Raw genomic sequence first — 18067 nt, forward strand, 5'->3', positions numbered from 1 at the left:
AATTTTTTCAAAGTTAAATATGCTCCTCGTCTCCTCAGGTGAAGCTGGACGACCGTGTGATGTCCACAGAGCAGGGTCTCCTGTTCCGTCGCCTCTTCCGCCAGGATGAAGGTGTGTACATCTGCCGCTCCCGAGAGCATGGCTTCACACAGACTCTGGCCCGCCTAACCCTCGAAGTCCTCCAAGGTGAGACTGTGGACGAGCTCATGTCACGTGACAACGCCGGCCTCTCCGATTCATTCAAAGACCGATCCACAGGGAGTTACAGAGTCTGGATGCCATGTAGCACGTACAGCAGAGGTGGCGCATCAAGCCAAATTGGCCAGTCACGTACATGGTTCAAAGATATCATGCAACTGATCGGACCGTCGAACCTGCCGCATGTGGAGGAGTACTGCGAGAGGATGTGGTGCAACGACAAGCTGAGGAGGAAACACAAGAGCATCCTGGAGAAATATCGCCAGGCGCAGGAAAGTGCCAGGAAGGTTCGTAGCAAGAGCTCAGGAGAACGCAACCGTACTCCGCGGGATCTGCGCGCATGGGAGGAGTAATGAAGAGAACATGGGAGGGGAAAAGGAGGAGGGAATAAAAGACGATAATAGATCAAACTTTGGCACTTGGATTTGTACTAAAAATGTAGACGAGAAAAGTCTCTCTGCTTTGGCCATCAAACCTAACAGAATAGATTTTATGAAATCAGCGTAGGTCATGGAAGCTGCAACTTTGTTCCGACTGTGCCCCAAAAGACAAGCATTCGGTTGTCCGGAAAGACAACAGAAAAAGAAAATATTGTTGTTGATGTAATAATACCGACACTGAGGATGGTTTTTATAACTCTTGATTACCAAGGACACTTTTCCCCCTTGACGACTTTACTCCTTTTTTACTATTGACATGACAGACACGGTTTTAACTGTTTTCACATCACATGTCGATCTCCACTGAAAAACAAACCCTCCAAACTTTGCAAACTTCATTTCAAATACAAATGTATGTAATGTATGCATGCCTGTGGATGACCAGAAGCAGACCATGCTCTTTCTCCACTGTTGCAGCCTCATTGACTCTTTGATGAACAGTGTGTTGGCTCGTATCATTGTGTTAATCGTCCCATGAGATTATTTCAAGCTGCACTCAACAGGTTTTTCATGCAAAATCCACTGTAATTGAAAACTTCATCAGAAAGAAACATCATATTTAATTAGTCTCTTTTATATCTTTGGACAGCGTAACAACATTTTCTTTTTTTTTTTTTCCCCAAAGTGCAGCTTGGACATATAAATTCACTTTCCATTTATTTTCCTGATCACTATAGAGTTGGTCACATTTCACACACTGGAACACATTCCTTCTCACTTCGTCTTAAACATTTTAAATCTCTGTTCTTCTTTGTCTTGACTTTTTTTTTTTTTAAAGTCTTCATGTGTGACTTCAGCTCAAGACATACTGTAACTGTCTTAGCTGTTTATCTGCTAGAGTTATATGAAGCTAATGAAGTACACAGACGTACTGACACAAACACTTACATTCACTGAAATCTCACTAACCCATCAGACTGAATGCATTCACTCATTTAACTCAGACTCCGAGCTATCATGAGACGACTGTTGACGGTTCAACAGACTAAAGGCATTGCTTTATTTTTACTGCTGTGGTTTCAACTTTCCCTTAAACAAAGCTCCAGATCAGAGTCCCCCCCCCCTGACCCTTAAAGGGATATTTCACAGAGGCTTATTATCTTGCTTTTGGTTTGCAATACCATACGGCTTCTTGGCATGTAGCTAACTGTCATACTCATTATTCACTTTGTAGGGTATCCTCAGGCAGATATGTTGATTTTTTTTTTTTATATAATTACTATAGTAAGAACATAATTATAGTAAAACAGAATTAAATATCCGTGAAAAACTTAAAATGTCTTAAAAAGCATGATAAAAAAATTAAACTAAATGAATTTGGGTAAAAACACTGACTCTGTAACAAGCTAAACTCAAGTAACCTCACATTCAATGTTCATCCTCGCACACTTTGCCTGTGTGCTATAGTTGAGTTTTTCTAATGTCTATAGCTGGAACAACAGAAGGGTCAACTGTCATGACCAACTCTTTTTGTTATTATATATAACACTTAATCAACAAAAGGTTTCCCTTTAATTTGTAACACAGGAAAAAGCGAATGGGTGTTGCACTAATTATCAGACTTTACGAGAACTATGTGGATTAACTGGACAGAGAAAACAAAGCTGTCTTCAAACAGGGAAAGATGTCACAACCGAAAGTGCAAGTGCAGTTTCCAGTTGGAAACAATATTCTGTGCATAATGAATAAATTCAGAAACACACCCAGCCAGTTGTCAGGTACCGTATAAACCGAAGAACTGAGAATGGCCAACATGGCTGCTAAAAGGATGAAAGAAAATTGCAAAGTATACATGTGGAAGTTGGCATATATATATTGTGAGAGCCATAGCCAGGAAGCAACACTTCTCAAGAGGAAAAAGACAAAGGAGAGTGAAGATGCAGAAGAGTGAGAAAAATTATGAAATAAATAAGGTACTATGAGTATTTTGTAGGATGTATTTCCATTTTGTAAAAATTCTAATCCTTATCTTAAAGCATTGAAGTGGGTATTTTCTGAAAACTGATGCACATGTTTTGGTTTCTTTGGTTTGAGGAACTAGAGACAGACTGTGAGACTGCAGCTCTCACACTTGTTATTGTTAAACTAAAAGAAAATGATACAATGATGGGACGATGAATGAAGCATAGCAAACAGTTAGCAGAGTGAAATACAGTTCAAATGTAATTTACCTTTAAAATAATCCTAAATAAAAGACATTTCCAATTCTGTGGAAATAGCTACAAAGCAGTTGGTCTGGTGTGCTCTGGTGTGTGAAGTCAATAAAGACGTTTTGTTTGTTTGTTGTGGTGGTGATACCAGATATGGTTAAGTGTCGGCCTCATCAGGTCCTGAATTACTGTCTTGTATACTCTACTGTAACTTTTGCAAATATGGTTGTGAAATGATTGCCGGAGTTTCTTGATTCAGAACATCAGCAACACATTCAAAGTCACAAAAAAAAACGTGCCATTTCTAACTAAACATCACATTCACTCCGGCTGTACATAAGAGTGTGTTGTGGTGTTGAACATTTTTTTTTATAAATATTCAACTTAGTATTATCATGTCCAGCCTCTGTAGTTAGTGACGTTCCGTGAATCTTCTCAAACCAGCCGTAATGTTCAACTGTTTGGTGAACACATAAGATCACCTGATGGATTTATTATTTGTCAGGGATTTAACTCTCATGGATATTATTTTTTTTATTTAAAACTGAGCGTTCACTCCTGTTAAACTCCAGCTGTTGATTTGACTGAGTAGCTCCTCCTTCTCATTGAGGTAATTGATAAATACCCGACATCCACAGTAGGGGTGACCTTTCACCCCTACTCGATACAGTAAAATATCTGTTATGTTATGACTATGTCGCAATATCTTATCGCGATAATGTGATACCGCGGTGTCTCTGCCGATTCCCACCCCTAATCCACAGTTACAACATGGAGCATGCAAAAGGTCCGGTCAGTGGTGGGATGTTACAGGAGGAATTGCAGTCAAAACATATATAAATAATATTGTAGAACATTGAAACAACAACTACATGTGGCTTTAAGCATCCATTAACTTGTCAGCAGTCCAACTAACACACTGTAGCAATCGCTCTCTAAGAAAGGATCTGTGATTAGAAATAAACATAATCATGGTGAAATGTCTCCTCATTGTACTGTAAAGATTTGTGCTGGCTGTTGGGTCTCTTCGTCAGAAAGAGCCAAATTGAAATGTGTATTTATGTTTTATTTAAGTGTCTTTCTACCATGCATGCTGTGTAGTTGTATGCTGTTAAACAATATTAAAAGTTTCTAACTTTAACACTGATGTCTGGCTGAATGTACTCAAAGTTCCAGGGCGGGGGGGAAGGGTGAAAGGGTGAAAGGGTGATTCTATTCGGTGCTTTTGCAGGACAAGCCTTAAGGCGCCAGTGGCATAAACAGAGACAAAACAGCGATGCCCTGAAATGAGCCATTTTTATAAACTACAGCTTGAACAGCAGTGAAAGTAAGAATTTACTTTAATTTATAATTTTCGTGTGTGTGTATTTGTTGTCAGTAGTCCGCATGGAGACCAAAACCTGTTTATCATTAGGCAGAACCTAATTTTTGAGGAACTGGTTAGGTTTAGGGCTAAGAATTTGAATTGTGGTTAAGCTAAGGGTTAAGTATGAAGTGGTTGTGGTTAAGGTTAGGTTAGGGCTTTGTTTAGGCTGCCCAAATGAAAGGAAGTAGAAGCAGTGAACAGCTATGCAAACCTGTGAGTGCGTTTTGCCTTACTTCCTATACATGTAAATAAAAAGCTAGAAGAATTAAGGAATTCTTACCTTCCATGTAAGGGCAGTTTTGATGTTAAGGTAGTTTACCCTGCAAATTAGCCTCATGGTAACCCAACCTAGGCGTGACACGATGAATGCAGGTAAAAGAGTTAATATATCTATGGTGATTGATTGCAGATTTACAGGCCAATTAAGGATCATTACAGTGAGTGGGTCTGGTCATGCATGTGATTGGAGAGTAATTGGGTTGTAACAATGGACGCTTGTCACTTAAGGAAACAGACCATCTCATAAAAACCAAACCTGCGATCGAACCCATTATACGACTTCACACACGCACACGTTACAACCGTCACATAAAAGCTCACAAATGCAGAACGAGTGAACACACATGGTTTGAACACCTTGATGAGGTGAACGCTCATAAAGACCCACAAACTCACAGAAATGTTCCCACACATTACCCTGAGAAAACTTCAGAATACCAATTACTGATGTCAAAAAAGAGCTTCCTCCATTTTGGACTTAGTGGCTTCTCCGTTTTCCGGCAATTTCAAGACCACTGGCTTTTGGACAGCTAATATAAATTCAACACTTCAGTTTCCTGGTGGAGACTTTTTTTCTGCTGGTGTTAACTTATCCCTTAATTTGTTTCACTTACATTATCTGCTATTCTGATCTCCCACTGCCCGTGTACTTCAAGAGATGTAAACATTAGATAGCACCTGTATCATTTTCTCTGTAAACATCTGTAACAGCGGCTAGTGTCAGCTGTGGTGGAGTAGGAAAATACGGAAATCAGTGGGATTTACTGTTAACTTTTCAATAAAGGGAAGTGAACTGGACAAAGAAAAACAGCGGCCCGGTCACGGACATCTGCAGTGTGCTAACACAGAGCCACCTGTGGCTTTTATTTTTATGATTTATGTGCCTTTTGTCCGTGTGTGTGTGTGTGTGTGTGTTCGTCACACCTTATTAGACAGCAGCAGTCCACAGCTCATAGCCTTGCTGGTATCTCGGGGTTTGCCACCTGGGACCTTTTCTCTTTCCATCTACAGAAAAAAAACACAAAAGTTATATTATAAAAAAAAAAAATATTTATACAGTCACAATCTTGCAAAAAAATATGCTTGGTGGTTTGAGCAGCATTTTAAATCAGAGCAAAATATGTTCTTATGTTGTAGATATTGATGGTTTCTGTTAAAACACCCGTTTGTCCACGGCATCTGCAGGTGTGTCTATTAAACATACTGCTGTACCGACACGTCATCAGTTTTTATAAAAACGACTAAAACAACACGAGTCAGCACATATAGAGAGCTAGCCCACGGTCCTCAGCTCTGTAACTCCTTTTATAATAATACCTACACAGATGCAAATGTGCAAACACTTTGCACACAAGTCACCCTGCATTGACTACTACATTTCTATTTACTTATAAAAGTAAAACAAAATACAGCATGAACAAAATCTCATTTTCCTTTCATTTGAAGATGTTGAATGACCTCTCTGAGACTTTTTTTTCCCTGTATTGCTTTGAAATTACGAGTGCATCTGTTTTCATCATGTACTAAGCAAAATACACAATGCACAAATAAATTGCTGCGTTACGCTCGGCTGATCACAGTCAAACAGAAACCACTTCATTTCCACATGACGGAATGTGACACGTAGAAACAGAACCACAGCTTTGTTCTGGTTGTAAACACACTATATCTTTGACATGCCGGTTGTCAAACCAGACAGATTGTATTCTCCGCTTCTGATCGTCTGTGGTCTTTCACATGAAGCACTGGGAGGGAAAAATAAAAGGATCCTTGTGGGCTTATTGACAGATCACTAGATTTGGACACAGCACTTTCTGAAGTTGAAGTGTTTTCTCATAACAACGGGTTGTATTTGCAACTGAATTCTTCTTTTGTATCCAGTGCACATTTCACTTCATTCTGTCACAGTGACTTTATTTATGTTCAGAAAACCAGAATAAAGTTTTGTTTCGTCTGCTTAGCTTACATTGCTTGTACATTAATTGTTTGGATGGAAGCCATGCAATTATTGGTTCTAATGACCGCTGGTTCTAAAGACCGCTCTTTAAAAAGTGCATTACCTCTATGTTTGTACTTTAGAGCAAAGATGAAACTCTGTTGGGGTTAAATACAACCAATCATACACAGTCCTTGTGCGGTTTTCTAAACGGTGAGAAACCATATGGAAACAGACTTGTTCTGACCTCAGGATGATTCACATTCATACATTTAACAGTATTAAATAGTCAATTTAATAGACATAATGGCCCAAAATGAATGGATTTAAATTACTGAAATGACACTATATCCATTGTTTAGCAGTTGATACAACTTGGGACTTTTTCAGACAAATGTTCTGATGCGAGAAGAATGAAAATGTGCTTCTAGAGTAGTATATGACGGATACACACAATCATGTATATATAAAAAAAAAAATACTGTTTCTGAAATCCTATAGCTGTTGCCAGGACAATAAAAGAGAGATGTTGTTTTCCTTCCATGCCTCAAAAGGTTCGGGAAAAATGCAGTGAGCCCATGATTGGTGTGTCTTAAAAGACGCATGTAGCTACAATCCTGTGTGCAGTCATGGTTTAAGTGTATTCAAAATACATTTTACACTCAAAGTTGTGGGATGAAGCAGCTTTATAACCTCTGATTGAGGTTTATTACAGCACCTCCCAGGAGTGTTACTGTTCAGAGGCCATTTCCCCAGTCAGAATGTTGGCCTAATTTTTTTTTAAGTTTGACTACAATTTCCTCTTGTTCAGTTTTTGTTCTGGTTGTTATCGTACCCACTGGAGAAGTCTGTTGAAGTCATTGATCCTGATTGGGGGCATGAGGTTTTCTTTTTATGTCCGTTTGCTTTAAAGTATCGCTCTCACTCTGACTGACTGCAGATGCTGCCCTCTCTCTCATGTTATAATTTCCTCTACATGTGTTTAATTATCTCTCTTTGGCTTACTTCAGCTCAAATTTTGGCTTGTGAGGTGACAGTCGTCAGATTTGCCTCAACTATATACATTTGTTTTTTCCCCCCTGCAAAACTTGGCAATTTATTCCCTGTTTTTTTTTTAGCTAAAAACAAACAAAAAGTGGCACCGTCTCCCTTTTGCGAGATAAGACAGATGCGGGCAACAAAAGTTATGTTACTTTCCATGACTGGAGATGATTATTGGTGAGTAAAAGGAACAAAGTTTAATACCGACCTTGATGCATTCATTTTTAATGCCCATGTTGGATTTAAAGAAGCTGCCAAAACTTACATGAGACTTTAAACACAGCACATTTAATTCACCATCTTCCCATGATTTGTAATGTTAGGGACTCTGAGAGTCCAGTGGTAAAGTAGTTACTACTTTTGATAACCAACTGCATGTTTTAAATATTGTCAAAAGGCAAAGTGTAGCTCAGAGGTTTTGTGTGTGTGTGTGTGTGTATGTGAGTAAAAGGACAGGCATGCTTAAGTGATCCACGGGGAGTCTGCCATAGATGTAAAGGCTCCGCTTTGACTGATGAAGATTAATCTACAGAGTGGGGACTGGCAGGGATGGAGAGATGCTAAAGTGATATTTCTCTTTAATTGAACATTCCCTTTTCTTTAGACATATTTCTCAAAAGGCAAAAAAAAAAAAAAAACAGTGGTGAAGAGTTTAAACCGCCTGCCCTGGAGTCTCAAAGTCAGCAGCACTCATGAAAACCACATTGTTTGAAAGAAAAAGCTCAACAAGGTTACACCAGTTCATTGTTGTCATTGGGAATCATTTCCTCACAAAGTGTTGCTTCCTTTACACCTAATGTTAATTTTTCAAATGCAGATGCAGCAAAGTGACAGAATCAGTGGTGTGTTCAGCACAAGTGGCACAAGTGGCACTGTGGTCACCCACCAGTTTTCATTTCACAATTCATTTTGCAGTTCTGGAAAACCTCCATCTTGTTATTTTTGTTTTGTTTTTTTAACCATAGGAGATCAAACTTGAATAAGAAGGTGAATCAGGGTAGTAAATGAAGGGTACTTACTATAAGATCATTATATTGTCACAGTCTTTGGTACTTTTACGTTTCTCACACAACAGGAACAGGATCAGGTGTTGGTGATAAATTGCTTAATAAATTGAAAGGTGGACCAAAAAAAGTATAGTATAGCTACTGACCTCTTATTATCCAGTGTCTGATTGGGATGCACAAATATAATTATATTAACCTCACAAACTGTCAAAGCTCTGCGCCCCCCCATGTGATCTCTGGTTCCCCCCTAAGGGGGGGTTGGGAACCATGGCCCTAAAGAATATCCTGCTTTATCATTGGTTTTACTCTAAATAGGACCACAACTGTATTGAATTGAATTTAGACATGTACTTAAGTTTACAGTAGGTTGGTCAGGCTATTATCAGAAATCATAGAAATGCTACCTCTTGAGTAGATATTCAAACATTGTCGGTATGAGGGGTTGTACAAAACTTGGCCCCAAACTCCTAGAGAAGAGAGAAGAGAAGAGAAGGTACAGTTTGGTAAAATATGATGAAGAGAGAAGACGTTCAAGGGAAATGAAGAAATGTCTGGACTCCGATGGAGGCCTTGTGGGTAAAGAAGGAAACTTTGGTCATTAATCTCTTATGTTCAGTCCCACAAATCCTCTGGGGAAAAAGGGAATACAGAATATAATATTTGTTGGGTGTCAAGACTTGTTATGTGTCTGGACAGACCCTGTAAAGCACTCTACTCCAGTCTAAGTAATAGGACTCATTAGTCATTTGATAGATATTGTCATTACACCACAATCTCACAGGACACAGTCCCATGTTCGAGCTCCAACAGTACATGACCTAGATTTAGTGGGACTATTTATTATTTATCTTTCAGTTTTCAGACCAGCATCATTTATCACTCACTGAGGCCCTGTTGTCACATAACCACAGGGAACTTACTCTGCTGCATATTGAAGCTCAGTAAGTGCTTGGTCTTCCTGGTCTTTGGGGCAAAAACCACAGAGGAATTCCCCACTGCATCTTAAATGGAGACTTAATGAAAATGGTGTGTACATGTTTTTATTTACCTCAAACACTCAACATTTCTTTGAAAAGACAGCTGTGTTCTGCAAAGGAGGGGTTGTGATGAACCATCTGTTGTTTTCTTGTTTTCAAGCATTTTAATTAAAAACAAAGGAAAACAAGTTCTGAAGGACAGAACACTTCAAATGATCCTTTGTTCTAAGAACTGTATGTATTGGTTGCATGGTTATGCATTTTGTTTTAAATTGTATTTACTTATTAACTTTTATGTCTATTATTTTTCTGCATGTGCAATAAAATACACAAATACTTTCCACCTTGTGGGATTAATAAAGTGCCCTTCTATTGTATTCCATGTATGACCTTTAATTTACTAAAACATGTGCATAGCCACACTTATTTTTCCTACTAATGTACTTATGTTTGGAATTAAACCTATTACCCCCAAATGACAGCAGTAAAAGTAAATATTAATAACATATACAATCATAAGCAAGATATCGTTAGTCATCCTCTATGAAATATTAGTCAGTCAAAAGTTGTTTTCCAGATGTTACAGTTGAAATAGAAAACTTATCAGCTTAAACATATATTATTATAACATGCTTCCACAGCGTAATGGGAATCTAAAAAAAACCTTCTCTATTCTTTATCTATATTTATATTGGTTCCCATATATGCTATGGTTTCACTATGTTATTCTCTTGGGACCCAGGCCACAGCCTTCAAAGACGTATCACAACAAGATTTATGGCACAAAGAAGGTTATCGTACAAAGCCTGGTAGAAAGTGACAAAGAAAAATAATTTGATGATACTCGTGTTTTTATTCTCAATGTAGGCAACATATATATACACATGTACTGTATGTACATACCTGATATAATCTGGGTATCAAATACAGTCTTTATTACTGATGACTGAGTGTATTTACAGTTCCCTCTCTGTCCAATCCTGACCACCATTGATACAACAACACTTTTCTCTGGCATCAGCTCCTTTAAATATTGTTTCCACCAAGATCCACTTGATGTTTTTGTTCGACGTCAGAGTGCATTCAGGATGGAGCCGGTCACTGAGACCTACAGCCGTGGATGTTTGGGCCAGTAATTTCCTGGCTTTTGTGAGATCCATGTCAACAAATAAAAAAAAGAATGTCCACTGACCCTAAAGCAGATGTTGGTTGCAACAAAGAGGATAACATGTGTTTTCAGGATGTGCTGCAATACAGTCATCAGTTAGGTATTAGAGTCTGATGGAACAAGAGACAACAAAGTGTTGTTTTTACCTGGTGCAGCATAAGCAACTGAGGAAAAAGTACCTAGTTATTCAAATAAGGGTATCAAGGATTACACATACACACACATGCAGGTTTGCACAGCCATCCTTTTAAGCACACCACATTGAGTGCCATTTATTTGGTAGCAAAAATAACCCTAACCTAACTACAATTCAAATCTTAGCCCTAAACTTAACCAAGATCTCAGAAGTTAGGTTCCATCTCAGACCAGGTTTTGGTCTCCATGATGACGACTACAAGGTCAAAGTTTATCCCAGGTAAGGGATAAAAGACTTAACGCAAACACACACACATGTTTGACACAATGCATTCCCTAGCCCCTTACCCCAACCTTAACCTTAACCATCACAACTAAGTGCCTAACCCTAACTATAACCTAAACACAATTCTATCCCGAACCCTAAAAACAGGTCTTAACCCCCAAAAAGCCCTTTAAAAAAATGAGGACGAGCCAAAATGTCCTCACTCCGTATAGTTTATGATTTTTGGTCCTCACAAAGCTACAAAAACGCACACAGTTGAAGGCTAATGACAAGCCTGAAAAAAGATGTGTTTGCGCGTGTGTGAGTTAACTGCAACAGACAAAGAAGGAGATTTTCTACCGCACCTGCCAAAAATAGTTAATGTTATAAATATGTTGACTCTATCCCTCACTCTAATTTAATGGTAATTTATTGGCATGTTTAAATAAGAAAAATACAAATAAACGAAATAAAAGCTCCCAGGGCGTGTGTGTTTTAATTGTCTTGTTCATTCAATGTTGAGGTCCTGAAGGTCACAGGATTGCAGCATAACTGCAGCTTTGAGTCCACACATACAGAGAGGGAGAGAGTGTACAGGGATAAACAGAGTCTCCAAACAAGAGGGGAGACTTGTTGCATCTATGTGTGAGTGTCGCAGGATGTTTGCTGTGTGAAACACAGTGGTCACTTTGCGATTTCCTTCCTAAAGGTGTGGTCGCACCTTGACTGGCAGGAAGTCACGCTCCCAACGAGCACCCATGTGTGCCTGAGGCATTGTCAACCCTGAGCCAAGCTTCCTATTATATGAGTATAATGTGTCCGTGTGCACTGTATGTATTTGTTGACAGCTCAATTGTTACATGAACTTATACTCATTTACATTGTTTCACTTGCTAATACTGTATATAATATTTTCCCTGCAGAACTTGAGTGTCAACAATGGAACTGCAGTGTAAACTGAACAGAATATTTGTTTCCTTGTTGTTTATTTTCCCTGCACTAAATATTAACTGTCAGCTTCATTCTTTGAACACTAACATAAACAGTGGTATATAATGGAGTGGACAACAGTAATGAACACTTGGCTAGTTCAATGGTTCAGAAACTCAGCCAAGTATTATTCAACATCCACAGCATAGACCAAGGTTTCTCAATCCTGGTCCTGGTCCTGGCTCTGCATGTTTTAGAAGTTTTTCTGCTCCAACACACCTGATTCAAATAATTTTTTGAATGAGAATAATGATTTTAATAATGATTAATTATTCCCTCTGATATCGCGAATCATATCGCAATCGCATTTGCTGTCAAAATAATCTCAATTAGAGATTTATTTAAAATCGTTCAGCCCTAGTTTTAATATTATTATCGGACAAGGAAATTATAATTCACGGTCAAAAACAAAACTATTCAATTTCTGATAAAAAAAGAAAAGAAGAAGAACAACCAAACTATTTACAAGCAGTGTGTTCCACCCCTTGTCAGTAAGGGGTGCTGTAGCACCCTCAGCACCCCACTTCCTGCAAGTGGCTTACCCAAATAACAAAAATTTAATAAAAAATAAATAAATAAAACATACTGTCACTCTGTACAAAGCATAGCACTATAAATATACATTCATTTATAAACAAATACACGAACGCGTTTGTCAAACGAACTCGGGGACTCACCATGACTCAGGTGTGCAGCCTCAAATCAGCTTCCACAGTCTTCAGTCTACACAAACAAAAGCAACATAAATACACAAACTCTTTGGTAACTGGCAAACTACAACAACGTGGGTCGTCCATTTATTTCATTTACTCCATCACCACTTACCACTGACGACGACATTAATGATTCCATCTCGTCTCAAAAGTCGCGCGTTTTCCCGGCACAGCTACTTCCGGGTTTGTAACGTCTGGTGGGCGGTCCTTACCTTACCTCGCGCTGTCCTTAAAGGGACAAAAAAAGCTTCCACAGGGCAGTCAGTCTGTATAGCCCAGGTTACCTTTGCTTCCGTAATAATGACTCGTGTGAGAGATGCTGCTGCTCACATATGTATGCTCAGTATGTAAGGTTGAAACAATGCTGTAATCATCCTGTTTATTCAGTGCATTCCCCTTAAAACCAAGTACAAAATAATTATTATGCAACTCAGTCAGCAGCAGCTCTGTCAGTTCTGGGTGTGTCATGGCTGTAACATATTCCAGTCCTGGAAAGTTCATACGATCTTTATTCTAAATATGTTGTTTCGTTTCAAATGTGTAATCTTGAGGCCCAAGTATTTCTAATAGTCCCGTATCAAATCAGTGACCACCACTGTGATCAATGATCAGGACTTTCCCTTTCACCGTAAAATGAGTCATATTTTGGATGGTCACACTGGTGAATTTAGAAGGCACAGATGAACGACCTACACTGTATATAATCATTCAGGCCCAGGTTTCTAGCACGCAATAAAGAGGTGATTCAATGAGGTGTGATTCAGAGTCACAGCAGCCTCCTCACTGGCATAGAGGTTTTAAAAGACCTGATTCTGCTCGAGGGACCTTTCACACAGACAGACCACTTTCATTATTACCAAAGTGCACGCACCTCTAATTCCTGACATAACAGAAACACTAGAGGCACTAACATTTTTTCTTCTGTTTCATTTATGAATTGTTTTATTTATTTATTTACTTTGCATCATTTTCCTGTTTCTTGTTTTCTATTTAAAAAAAAAAGGGTGGTAGACTTCCATCACAGCAAATCAGTGGTTAGAGTTGTGTGTTCCTGCATGTGCGTGTGCACAAGTGTTTGTGTTCGAATGAATGATGATGGTTAGTTAGTGGGAAACCCTGTCTCCTTTGTGTCAACAGGCTTTCCCACTTGCTGAGGCTAATCACCGGGGTAATTACTGTTAATTTGGCTCATTAATCATGAGACCTGTCAGCCCGTTCCACTGCCCGGTAGCAGGAGTGTGTGTGAGTTGCTGAAAGAGGAAAAAAGACAATGTTCATTTTGTTCAAATATGCAATTGTAACCTGTATTTGTGATAAAAAAAAAAAGTTACTACACCTAAAAAGCAAAGCTAGGAAAACTACTGTGTTTTACTTTAGTGAAGCCAAAGGTTTCAGATAAAAGAGGCACTTTCATGGCCCGCTGATAAAATCACAACAGACGGCATCAAGGGAGTGTTCCAACATTTCAAAAATATCAAATCATTTTGGCAAACCCATGTATCCAATAGTGTGATATCCTTTTATCTACACATTTTTCATTCAAAAAATACACCACAGAAGTTAATTTAAAATAATTCTCAAAGTCACTGAAAGAGTCAGCGTTTAGTTCTATATCTGTAAAATGAGTTGTGTGAATATAACTTGCTTTGAAATGTGCCTTTAATGTGCCTTTACATCCCTGACATGTAAAAGAAAGAACATAATACACCTGTATATTTAAAAGGGGGATCAGAGCTCAGTGAGTTTAATCACTCACAACGCAATAAAATCAGCGGTATGGTAGCGGTTAAACATTCTAATGGTTCATTGGAACTGCTTACATTCAACATACAGTGTGTTTATTGTACAGGACAGTGTATATGCAGTCACCGGGATATACATCCTCCTGTTTCTCATTTAAACAATTCCAGCGTGGAGTGAAAGAATAGTGTTTATTCATGCGGCAGCTGCACTGAAAGTCTATCTGCCTCTTACACTCAAAACATGGTCTCATATTATTTCATCAGCAGGTGATTAAGGTCACGGCGCTCAACAGACTTCAATGAAATGTTTAAATACGTAAATGATCCCATCGATCTCGAAACCTTTCCCGAAAGGTGTTTTAAAGGTTACGTGACAAACAGAGGGAAAGAAAAAAACCTAAACATTGATTTACTTTTAAATGACACTAAAGCAAAACAGTGGTTGTGTTGAAGTTTCCATTAAAGTTTCATTATTGTGTTTTATTTGATTTTTAAATGACACGACTTTAGGAAAACTCTCTTTTCACTGGATGAACACAAAACAAAGATGTGTCTGTGTTCCAGTGGCGATGCTTTTAGGTCAAACCTGTTATCTAAATGCTGCTATGAGCTCACCGTGCATTTGACTGACTTTGTATTGAAGGGCATAGTTGACTTCTCTGTTCTCATTTTGCCACAGCAAAAAATTGAATCTAAACATGCTGGAATATGAAGGAGAGAGAACAAGAATGTGTGTGTGTGTGTGTGTGTGTGTGTGTGTGTGTGTGTGTTGCCTGCTCAGTAATATCATGTTTCATGCAGAGGCCACCGCGGGCCAAAAATACATTCACCCTGTTACGATATATTTAACTATATATGGAAATTTGTTTTACGAAAGCAGGGCACGGGGACACCTGCGTGGTACAAACACACACACGGGAGCACACAAAGACAAAGTATAGATGCTATCATCAGAACTTGCTGAACTGCTCATATTAAGACGTTTAGTCACAAATGGTGCTGCAGTACAAAGCTGTACACAAGACAAACTCAAGGATTTTCTACTTTTTTGTTCATCTCACACAATAATCAAATATCTCTCTAGGACGGACAGAATCTCAAATTCCCTTTTGAAGAGGCAAAGAACACAAATACACCAAAGCCATGGTTCTCAAACTGTGGTATGCGAGCTTCCTCTTGTGACACTATTCTACTGTACAAACCAGGGTATGGAGTGGAGGGATTTTGCGTAGAAAATGAAACAAAAAACAAAAAAGGTCACCTTATCTTGTCGCTCCATCTTCATCTAATTTCACCACACCAGTGTGTGAAGTGTATGTGAGGAAGAGGAGGATGATGCTAGAGCAAATGATCTTATTGGGAATAAATCTGCCTCCTGTGAAAAGCCCGTAGCTGACTCTGCTCGGCCCATTTACGCCACTGTGTTCTAAAGTTGGCAATAATGGTGTTACAGTGCTTGTGAGAGCTCACTGTTATAAAAAAGGTCTGAGAACCACTGCACTAAATAATTACCCAGTAAAAACCAGCATATGGAAATGAAGCCTTCATTTGTAGCCCATGGACACTGCACAGCCATTTGGACACAAAAGCAGAAAACTGAAGGCTATTATTGAAAACACAGGGGGGGACTAATGGGTTTCCAGGTTGCGTAACATAGAGCCATTTTCATTTCCTATGTGTTTATGGGTGGTGACCACATACTGCACCCGTGTGTGTGTGTGTGTGTGTGTGTGTCATCATGATCGTATGAAGACTGTAGCTCTCAGTGTCAAAGATGGAGACACTGATATACAGATGGAATACGGGGAACGGTTGGGAAACGTCAGGGAGGTGGAGAGCGCGAGAGAGGGAGGTTAAGACCTCCGTTATTTTTCAGCAAATAATTTGCATTTCTTCTCCTTCACTTCTCTTCTCCTCCTCGGGGTTTTACATTAGTGCTGCATTGTTTTTTGTTCTCCAACAACCCCGACCTTGTAAGACAAAGGAAACTATTGTTCCTCCTTCAGTGCAAGCGTGTGCCATTTGTCAAGCGATCCACTGCAGATTGTTCGCCAAACCAAATATCTGGAGTGTTTACTCATGATAGCGTGTATACAAGAGGAGTCTTCATCATCAGAAGCGATTCGTCAACAGCAGAAGAATATATTTAACGTGAGCGTAAATGAACTGTGAAATTGTTGCTTTCTTTCCTCCTCTTTAATCCTCATTAAAGCCAGCATTAGTAGATATTTTGCATTACATTAAATCATTAAAGTTACGCACATAAAACAGTGAAACAAGTGGTTAATGTAATAAAAACAACAGCACACTAGTTTATTGACTGACGGAATCCGTTGGAAAGGGCATCATCATTATTCTCAGCATTAAAAGAAGGGAATATATATGATAAACACTTGTGTGTAGCCTACATGTCAACAATGCACCTTTGCATGTGTGTTTTTTTATCATTTATTTCTGCTGTAGTAGGAGAGTAAGTGGCAGATTGTCTTTCTCAAGTGTGACTTTTCTTGTTTAATCCTCATTTTATCAATAAACCTCCTGCTGTGCTTTATCTATTATTTCCATTTCCCACGTGGCCAAAACAACATAAGTATCCCTCAGTAAGGTAAGCTGTTTGCATGACAACACAGACAATACAAAGCAAAGTCATTGCACTACCATGGACCTCACGTCATAGCATGACTGCCATCATGTGGTCAAAATCCAGGTGACATCATTTAGTGAACTGTTTCCATGTTAATGATGAAAACATGTTCTCCCTGTGTGTGTGTGTGTGTGTGTGTGTGTGTGTGTGTGTGTTTCCTCCCACAGTCACCAGATTTGGGAATGAGGTAAATTGGACACTTTATAGTAAGTTGACTGCAGGTGGATGGTTGTTTTCTCCACTGGCCCTTTTCCACTATGGTCCCGGCTCGCCTCGGCACGGCACGACACGGCACGACACGGCACAGTTTAGGTTGCATCTCCACTACAAAAAAAAGTACCTACTCAACGTGGGCGGAGTCATCACTGCACGGGGAACTGCGGTGACTTCGGTTTACACACACACACACACACACACACACAAACGAGTGTGAATACACCAGACTCCTCCTGTTAAATATTGAGATTTTAGACATTTCACTGGTAATGTTGGAGCTTAACCCATGTTTTTAGGATTGTTAAGTAGTTTTATCTGATCTACAGTTCGGCATTGTTCGGCTTGATTTCTGTGTTGGACGTCTCTTACTGTGAAGGCACACTGGCCAGTCAGTGGCCGGCAGTTTGGTGACTGGTACTAAAAAAAGAACCTGGTACCAGGTACTACATTAGTAGAAACGCAACTTAACCGTGCCGAGGCGAGGCGAGTAGAGCCGGTGGAAACACGCCATATTTATGTGTCCCTGTGATGGACTGGTGATCTGTCCAGGACGCCTTTCACCCTATGTCAGCTGGAATTGGCACCAGTGACCCGCACGACCCAGTAGAATATGAATGAAGTGATGAAAACTTGTCCCTGTCAGTGTCATGATAACAATCAATTGTTCCACGTTCCACTTCATGAATCAAAGCATGACCTTTGAAACACATCGAGAGGCGTGCGACAGAGAGATAGATAGATAACACGAAGCTGTTTCATACACGTCCTTTTTTTTGTCATCAAACAGATCGGCACGTTCG

At 39.3% G+C, this 18067-nt stretch overlaps 1 protein-coding gene and 1 long non-coding RNA gene across 3 annotated transcripts in view; one reads left to right on the top strand and one right to left on the bottom strand.

Moving 5' to 3' along the window:
* Positions 1 to 2696, top strand: part of sema3bl (sema domain, immunoglobulin domain (Ig), short basic domain, secreted, (semaphorin) 3bl) — a 55098-nt gene extending 52402 nt beyond the window's left edge. For both annotated transcript variants that reach the window (XM_058642975.1, XM_058642976.1), the window contains exon 16: positions 39 to 2696. In XM_058642975.1, coding sequence (XP_058498958.1) covers positions 39 to 551 — 513 coding nt within the window. In that variant the 3' untranslated portion in view covers positions 552 to 2696. The remainder of the gene's footprint in view (positions 1 to 38) is intronic.
* The window catches only part of LOC131468576 (uncharacterized), a 90876-nt gene extending 78033 nt beyond the window's left edge, over positions 1 to 12843 (bottom strand). The window contains exons 1-3 of the long non-coding RNA XR_009241725.1: positions 12778 to 12843; positions 12630 to 12675; positions 5358 to 5438 (exon numbers count right to left, since the gene is read on the bottom strand). This is a non-coding gene — a long non-coding RNA (uncharacterized LOC131468576). The remainder of the gene's footprint in view (positions 1 to 5357; positions 5439 to 12629; positions 12676 to 12777) is intronic.
* Between the last annotated feature and the right edge of the window lie 5224 nt (positions 12844 to 18067).

This window comes from Solea solea, chromosome 11 (assembly GCF_958295425.1).
Source record: "Solea solea chromosome 11, fSolSol10.1, whole genome shotgun sequence".
Taxonomy (NCBI): Eukaryota; Metazoa; Chordata; class Actinopteri; order Pleuronectiformes; family Soleidae; genus Solea; species Solea solea.